This window comes from Patella vulgata, chromosome 7, assembly GCF_932274485.2.
Source record: "Patella vulgata chromosome 7, xgPatVulg1.2, whole genome shotgun sequence".
NCBI classification, from domain to species: domain Eukaryota; kingdom Metazoa; phylum Mollusca; class Gastropoda; family Patellidae; genus Patella; species Patella vulgata.
The window spans coordinates 7,329,416-7,338,581 of NC_065885.2; the positions used below are offsets into that span (position 1 = coordinate 7,329,416).

Genomic DNA, 9,166 nt, shown 5'->3' on the forward strand with positions numbered 1-9,166 from the left:
AAATCCCTTAAAAGTGAGAAGGGGATCAGCAACACTCACTTGAAAGTGAGAAGGGGATGGGTAACACTCACTTAAAAGTGAGAAGGGGATCGAAAACACTCCCTTAAGAGTGAGTAGGGGATAGAAAAGTACTTTTCTTTGCCAAGATGTAGTTGGTGAAATATAAACGGTAACCAAGTTGAAAATGATATAGTTTGTGCTGGCCTTAGTAGACTAATTATCTGTAGCTTTCCAGGATTGTCCAAACTAGATGCTCCGTGTGGTGGTGCAGGACACAGGGCCCAACATGAAACATTTTCTAGTTATTCGGATGGGACTAAAAAAACGCATCCACCTGTTTTTTCATAGCCGAAAAAGTTCTCAGGATTTCCAGGTTTAATTTCCGCTTGTCAGTGGTGCAGGATCGGGGATCTGAAAAGGTTCCGATGAAACGATAAACCGAGGTTTGATGTGGAAGTTGCCGTTGGAAATGAACAGATCCACACATACACAAAAACACATACTTATGGAAAAACAGCTACTTTCTCAATGGCGGGCACATAAAAGATCCCTTGCCAGTGTGAATTTGTACACTACTGTCGGGGGAAAATCTACCCCGGATGATGCAGTGGGACAAATAAACCAACCTGAATTCAATTTTAACAACTTCAATATTTTTTTTTTTTTTTTTTCAGATACTATATCCACCATAAAAATGTTGCCAAAAAACTGCCTTCAAGTTTTCCTATAACCCAGATGACTCTCAGTATTGCTGATGCCGTCATCAATAAAGTTCGCAATGCTGGTATTACGCTCAACAAAACCCCAAGATAATCTCGGGGTCCAAATTATACTCTCATTACCATCAACACGGGTCACGCTGGTATTATGCTCAACAAAACTCCAAGATAATCTATTATGCTCAACAAAACTCCAAGATAATCTATTACGCTCAACAAAACTCCAAGATAATCTATTACGCTCAACAAAACTCCAAGATAATTTATTACGCTCAACAAAACTCCAAGATAATCTTGGGGTCCAAATTAAACTTTCATTACCATCAACACAGTATACTTATGGAAAACAGCTACTAGTGTATTATAAGCCACACGCTGGTATTACGCTCAACAAAACTCCAAGATAATCTTGGGGTCCAAATTAAACTTTCATTACCATCAACACAGTATACTTATGGAAAACAGCTACTAGTGTATTATAAGCCACACGCTGGTATTACGCTCAACAAAACTCCAAGATAATCTCGGGGTCCAAATTAAACTTTCATTACCATCAACACAGTATACTTATGGAAAACAGCTACTAGTGTATTATAAGCCACACGCTGGTATTACGCTCAACAAAACTCCAAGATAATCTCGGGGTCCAAATTAAACTTTCATTACCATCAACACAGTATACTTATGGAAAACAGCTACTAGTGTATTATAAGCCACACGCTGGTATTACGCTCAACAAAACTCCAAGATAATCTCGGGGTCCAAATTAAACTTTCATTACCATCAACACAGTATACTTATGGAAAACAGCTACTAGTGTATTATAAGCCACACGCTGGTATTACGCTCAACAAGACTCCAAGATAATCTCGATGTTGAAATTATACTCTCATACCATCAACACAGTGAAATGATCGTGTCTGAAGTTAAAAAAAACCAAAAACACATATTTATGGAAAACAGCTACTAGATTATTGTAAGGTGAGGTTTCGAAGAGAATGAGTATTCTCGCAAAGTTATCAATCTAATACAGCAATATGAGGCAAATATATAGACAAAATATAATAACATAACCAAAAACATAAATGACAACAAGATCAAAAGCCTGTTGTCATGTATGGTTTTGGTTATTTTGTTTATATATTTGGCGGGGAGTGGATGGCTGAATGGTTAGCGTGTGTGCGCTGTATCATTAGATCTGTCATTGAGTCAACTCCCCCCGGAAATGGATGCTCAGTGCCATCAACCCCTCTGGGTTACATCTAATTCATAAGGCCAACTTCAAGTTTGGTCAAAGGTCACAAGATGTAAGCAGGACTAGCACTAATCCCAAATGCTTACCCTAACCTTAACCTACAATCTCGCCAACAATCACATGCTCTAACCTTTTTTCCTTATTTACATCTCAGCAACCTTGCCGAAAATTGGGCTAGCCTTAACAAATAGATTTATCCCCCCTCCCCCCCTCTGAGCCTTTCTCTACATAATGTCCCTACTGATAGTATTGTGAAATTCATGGATTTTTGTTTATTGTGAATACAATTATGATGTAATAAACTGAAGATGCTCTAACATATATTAATGTGCCAATTTCTATTGTAGTAGCTAATCATGACATTTGCTCAGCTTATTGTTATGTAAGAACATGACATTTTATATTTTTTGATTTTATAATCGGGATCACCATCCTTGTTCGAATGAAATGAAAAGAGGTGTAAGCATTCTTGTCAAGCCAAGTTCAACTATGAAACTATGAAATGAAATGAAATGGGGTTTAACATCCTACTGTTCTGCTCCTACTAGGCTAATGAAGACGGGCATGCACCATACAGCATGCAGTGTGCTATAAGGTTGTTATTATGATGAAATGTTGATTGGTTTTGACTTGTAACTTAAGGCTTTAATTATGGTCAAATGTTGATGGCTTCTGACTTGTAACTTAAGGCTTTAATGATAGCCTCTGACTTGTAACTTAAGGCTTTAATTATGATGAAATGTTGATTGCTTCTGACTTGTAACTTAAGGCTTTAATTATGATGAAATGTTGATAGCCTCTGATTTGTAACTTAACTTAAGGCTATAATTATGATGAGATGTTGATTGCTTCTGACTGCTGTAACTATAGTAACCAAAAGCTTTAATTGTTATAAATTGTTGATAATTGCTGATAATTAATGTGTTTTTACTGCTCTCAAATTTCTAAATCTCACTGATGATCGTGCCCAGATATAGGAGGTAGGGCACCTAGAAATATAATCGTTTACAACATATAAATATACATGTGTTTGTCCCGAAATGACATTTTCTCTCCATTTAACATTAAACCCTGTACCTCTTGTCATATAGTCAAGTGCTATTGGTTTCCACCCCATGCTTGTTTGTGACAAGGGTAGGGACGCCTGCCTGACCTGTGTTTTCTCCGGGTCGTCCAGTTTCTTCCCACAGCTAAAGACCCCCAAGCGCAAGAGAATAATAGGAATAAATTTGTAGGATATGTTAGTCCCGAAATTACCTTCTGTGTTTTCTCTGGGTCTTCCAGTTTCTTCCCACAGCTAAAGACACCTACCCGCAAGAGAATTATAGGAATAAATTTGTAGGGTATGTTAGTCCCGAAATGACCTTGTATGTTTTGGGCAGTCCTTAATACCCAGGTCTCAAACTCTCTCTCCCTTGTCACATGAGATCAAATTGTTGATAATCAGATATAAGACCCTATGATAGATAGTGAACGCCCTAGACACCCCCCCCCCCACACACACTTTAAAAAGCGTGGGGGGGGGGGATGACCGAATGGTTAGTGTGTTAGTGTGTGCGCTGTATCATAAGGTCTGTCAATGAGTCAACTAGCGTGGTTTCGATTTCCCGGTTGTACGTGACAAGGAGTAGGGTCGCCTGTCCAACCTCGTGGGTTTTCTCTGGGTCCTCCGGTTTCCTCCCACTGCTAAAGACCCCTACGCGCAAGCGAATTATTCAAATAAAATTGAACTATATGTTAGCCCCGAAATGACAGTTGTGTCGAGTGGGCGTTATCTTTGTGGTGTTTGTCTTTCTTGAGTGTCAAAGGTGGGGGAAAAAGTCCACGGACCGCCCGGATGGCACACACACACACTCTCTCTCTCTCCCACTCTCTCTCTCTCTCTCCCCCTTTTAACGGTGGATGTCGCTTGCAATAGATCGAGTCCCGCGTTCGAGTTAGTTACAAATAGACATGTTATTATATTTCGGAGCCATGGTAGCGTGTTCGAACCCTGCATTGGCCGAGAAAGTTCATCGGATTTTCCGTCGGGATTTGCCCTTGTACAGAAGGGCCCGACAAGGACAGCTGCCGTTCGGATGTGTCGAAAAACCGTGCACGTAAAAGATCCCTTGACAGTTGGAATTCGATATAGAGTAGGCCATATTGCCGCTACCCGGGCAAAATTTCCCTCATAGCACACTGTATGGCATATGTCCATCTTCATTAGCCCAGCCGGAGCTGAACAGTAGGACGTTCAACACCATTTCATTTTTTCGTTAAGGGACTTTGTTTCTAAGTTTTTACTCAAACAGTGTTTGCGAATTTGTTAGAATTCTATTTTTCTATGACTAGTCTGTGTCTGCGGTTATATGCCGTCTATGACATGCCATATACAGTATCAATTTTGCAAAATTCAGATATTTTTCATATATATTTAGCCAGGTGAGCCGCTAATTTTTCATGTGTTCCAAGGTGTGCCGTTGCCAAAAGAAGGTTGCGAACCACTGTATTAGACCGTTACGGTAACCGTAAAAACAATGTAATATTGTTCTGATTCAGCCATAAAATATTGGCTTAGCGAAGATGGTATAATTCGGGTCGACAGTGAAATATTTACATAAATGCGAAATAACCGTAAAAACAATGTAATATTGTACTGATTCAGCCATAAAATATTGGCTTTGTGAAGATGGTATAATTCTGGGCGACAGTGAAGTATTTATATAAATATTTTAATCACTTATACAAAATATTTACAACATTTATTTCACATACAGTACTCATCAAACTATTCCACGAAGTCGCATTATACAACTGGTACCCGAAAGCATTTCTTATTTTGTCTTAAATAATTGATATCAGAAGCCCAACTGTTATTTCAAATCAGTTATGTTCGGTGAAATACGCGAATAGTCTGAATTGAATGACCGTATTTGACGTCTGGTTATTCCAGTCTACACAGGTAGTATTGTCCTACATGGGATATGTTTAGCCCCATTCATCAAGTCGATTCATACAACTAGCACTCGAAAATATTTTTTATTTTGTCTTAAATATTGGATATCAGAAGCTTATCCTTTCACGGTAAGATAACAACATCAATGTTGATTTAAATTAACAAATAATTCGTGTTTTCAATGTCGAGGACTATGGATTGAGTTAAAGACCACGCTTCTTTTAATCCTATACTGTCAAATAGATGGGGGTTGGATGGCCGAGTGGTTAGCGCGTGTGCGTTGTAACATATGGTCTGTCATTGAGTCAACTGGCGTGGTTTCGATTCCCCGGTTGAACGTAACAAGGAGTAGGGTCGCCTGTCCAAATTCGCGGGTTTTCTCTGGGTCCCCCGGTTTCCTTCCACAGCTAAAGACCCCTACGCGCAAGAGTATTATTGAAATAAAAGTGAACCATATGTTAGTCCCGAAATGACCTGGTTTGTGTCGAGTGGACGTTAACCCTCTCTCTCTCTCATCCCAAACTTAGACTGCCTATCTACAGCTAGCTCCGGCTGAGAATAGGCCCTAATCTAATTAACCGACATTTAAATTCCTACATCGACGGATTTTAGTCGAAAACACTGAGTATGCTTTTAGAAATTTTTAAAAGTATTTATTTCTCTTCTATTGTCATATTGAATGAAATTAAATATGTTTATTTAGCCGCTGTGTGTATGAAAAATGTCAAACTAATCAAAGCCGAATCACAAAATAGTCCTCTAATTATTCAATATGGCAGCGCCCATGAAACATAATTTCACAGAGGCGGTTTTATTTGCGAAAACAAATTTAGGAGTATCTAACCTTGTTTTGAAAGATAAACAGATTGAAACTCTAAAGACAGTTTACAATGGTAAATAATTTATTGCAATATTACCCAGAGCACATATTATATATCGCTTTTACGCGAGTGTCCGCGACATGCCGTGTTTACATAAAACACACGTGCGTGGGTTATTTTTACTCTGTTGTCTAAACAAAGCGGTCTCGAGTCGATAAGTCCCGCCCCAAAATGATCACATGAGCGTTTTAAATGGCGGATAATCAGTGCAGTGTCACATTCTGGGAAGTATGACGTAGATGGGTCGCTGCGTGCAGTATTGCTCTCTCTCTCTCTCTCTCTCTCTCTCTCTCTCTCTCTCATGTTTCCAAGATTAAAAGGTGTTGACGGAAATAATTCCTCAGGATTTTCCGGGGTGATTTCTTATTGTCAGTGGTGCCAGAGTGACCTCCCTTCAACTGTATGTCCATCCACTGCCTTTCTACTCCCTCTTCTCTAAAATATTTATTTGTTTTCAATTCGTCCTATATAAAATCTAGCCGGCGTGGTTGGCAGGTTATAGTCTCCGTCCATTTCACCAAAATCCACATAATCAGGGATCGACATTTCATTTGCTACAGACGGCTTCTTCGATTTCAAATTTACGGGTTCGGGTAGTCTCGGGCGTTCACTTGGGTCAACCGGGCTTTTTCCAATTGGTTCTCTCTCGGTTGTTTCCGGGGTCGGCACAGTCGCTGCCACAGATCCTTCCAGTAGATATGGCGTGGAATAACCGGACGGGACGTGTTTCAGATCCTGTCGTTCAATAAACGGCGAATAGTAGGACTGTTTCAATCCGTTTTGTTTGTTGTGATCATTTTGATCGGATGTGGAAGTTTCGCTCGATGTTATTATATCTGGGATTGATAACGTCTTTAGTGGTCGCTTAGGAACGGGTGGTTTGATGTTTGACCTCCGTTCGTCAGAGGAATTGTAACTGGGATCATCCTGAAATAAAACAAATGGACGGGAATTTGTCAGGTTTTTCCAAAACTGGTTTAGTTAAATTCGCCCATTATTATTCACCCGTGTAAAAACTAAATCTCAAAATATTGTTTGATGGCCCTTGTTATCACTTCAGGCAAATCTTGATGGCCGATTGGTCCTTGTATCGAAATCTCCATGGAGACTTACATATAGTACAGGGGTGGACATAGATTATTCGTCATATCCGAACAATTAGGCACACTTTCCTGCTCAGTCCCACAGGCGCGCTATACGCCTGTAACCGGGAGAATTGTACCTTACCGTTCGAAAATCGCGGTTGCGGTCGAGAGGCAAGTACATTACTGGTCGACAATTTCGGTCAAGAGACAAGTACATTACCGCTCGACGGTGGCAGTCGAGAAGCCAGTACATTACCGTGTTTAAGGCCAGGCTGGATAGACCACCGGCGGGCGACTGTGCTTACCAATAAGCCTGTATACCCAATTTTTTAAACTGTACATACACATCTATTGTTTTTAATCAGCTGTTTTATGCCATGCGCACGAGTACTGACGTTCTGAAAGAATCCCACTATTTATATAGAAGAAGACGAAATGCACAAGACGACGTCGAAAACACCTCATAACCCTCAGCCCCGTAACTAAGGGGGGGGGGGGCTTTGCCCCTCCCCACTGCAAAAAGTTTCGCCCCCCCCCCCCCCGTGAAAAAATTGTCGACGTTAAAAAAAAATAGATATACAATGTCCGTCAAGCCAAGCACCCCTGAGAACACCCCCGCCCACCCTCGTTGTTTTGAGCTAGTTAAGGCCCCGATAACTCTACTATTTGTTAGTATGTAGACCCCCTACTAACCATAATATCATCAATAGTAGCATACTCTTCATCTGTAACACTATAACCAGGATTATTGACTGATGTTTTAAAATCTGGATGTGATGGTCGTCTTAATCTGAAAAATATACAAAATCAGTGTAATAATTCTTAACTCATAAAACTATTCAGTAACTTAACTTTGACTAACATTCGGTCATTGAGAGAGCTAAATTATCTCGTCACACAAAATCAGTGTTCTGAGTACTAGGCCCCGGGTATCACACGCCACTGTAACCGACCATAACAAATTATAAAGGTTCTTTGCCAATCCATATAGAATGAAATGGTCTTTAAGTTCCCAATGTTCCGCTTCTACGGGGCTAATGAAGACAGACATACACCAAACTATGAGGGAAATTGTGCCCGGACAGCGGCGCGATGGTCTGCTCTTATTTCAAATTCCAACTTTCAAGGGATCTTTTACGCGCACGCCAATGTGTACATGGGATCTCAGTTTTTCGTTCCATCCGAAAGACTAGTCGTTGTCCCTTGCCAGACAGTCTGTCCTGCACCGCTAACAAGGGGAACCACGCCGGAAAATCCCGATGAACTTTCTCTCCCAATGGAGGGTTGCTCAGATAACACGTGTTGTCAAGGGGACAATGGCGGTGATTGGTGGCATTTGTAATGACGAAATGAGAAACACCACATTAAATTGACGGGAATTCTAATATTTTAAACCGGAAATGGTATGTGAATGTCATACTGCATTTAATTTACAAATAGGAGTGTTGTGAATATTTTAATTTATTTAAAGGGATAGGAAACGCAGATATGTTAATTTACTTAAAGGGAAACTTCCGCTATTTTTATCTATTTAAAGATACAGATCCGGGTATTTTAATTTTGTTAAAGGTGTGCTGCAGGTATTTTAATTTTGTTAAAGGTGGGCTTCAGGTATTTGCATTTACTTAAAGGGGAACTTCAAGTGTTTCGATTTGTTTAACTAGGCAATGCGGGAATTCTATTTCGTTTAAATGGGAAATTTGGGTATTTTTATTTTGTTTAAAGGAGGGTTGCGGGCATTGTATTATGCTTAAAGGGGTACTGCGGGTATTTTTATTTGGTTTAAACGGTACTGTGAATATTTTAATTGCAGTTACTTTAATGTGTTTAAATGAGAAAAGCAGATGTTGTGAAATCGTCAAATTGGAATGGTTATATTAATTCCACGTTAAGATACATACCCTTTTGGAAGTCCCATCATAAAGAACCCTTTTGATCTGAGATAATACAACAAGAGTACCACTAATAAAATAATTATAATTCTATTTTTCTATGACTAGTCTGTGTCTGCGGTTATATGCCGTCTATGACATGCCATATACAGTATCAATTTTGCAAAATTCAGATATTTTTCATATATATTTAGCCAGGTGAGCCGCTAATTTTTCATGTGTTCCAAGGTGTGCCGTTGCCAAAAGAAGGTTGCGAACCACTGTATTAGACCGTTACGGTAACTAAAAAAAAGAGAAATAACCGTAAAAACAATGTAATATTGTTCTGATTCAGCCATAAAATATTGGCTTAGCGAAGATGGTATAATTCGGGTCGACAGTGAAATATTTACATAA

General features: G+C 39.6%; 1 protein-coding gene and 1 long non-coding RNA gene across 2 annotated transcripts in view; one reads left to right on the plus strand and one right to left on the minus strand.

Moving 5' to 3' along the window:
• The window catches only part of LOC126826947 (uncharacterized protein C12orf56), a 39,247-nt gene extending 36,357 nt beyond the window's left edge, over nucleotides 1–2,890 (plus strand). The window contains exon 12 of the mRNA XM_050556104.2: nucleotides 675–2,890. Coding sequence (XP_050412061.1) covers nucleotides 675–813 — 139 coding nt within the window. The 3' untranslated portion in view covers nucleotides 814–2,890. The remainder of the gene's footprint in view (nucleotides 1–674) is intronic.
• Nucleotides 2,891–5,813: 2,923 nt separating this feature from the next.
• On the minus strand, nucleotides 5,814–8,850 carry LOC130013527 (uncharacterized). Its single transcript, XR_008788697.1, has 3 exons — nucleotides 8,780–8,850; nucleotides 7,572–7,668; nucleotides 5,814–6,720 (listed from the first exon to the last, which is right to left on the minus strand). It is a non-coding gene; the product is annotated as an uncharacterized LOC130013527 (long non-coding RNA).
• Nucleotides 8,851–9,166: the final 316 nt, after the last annotated feature.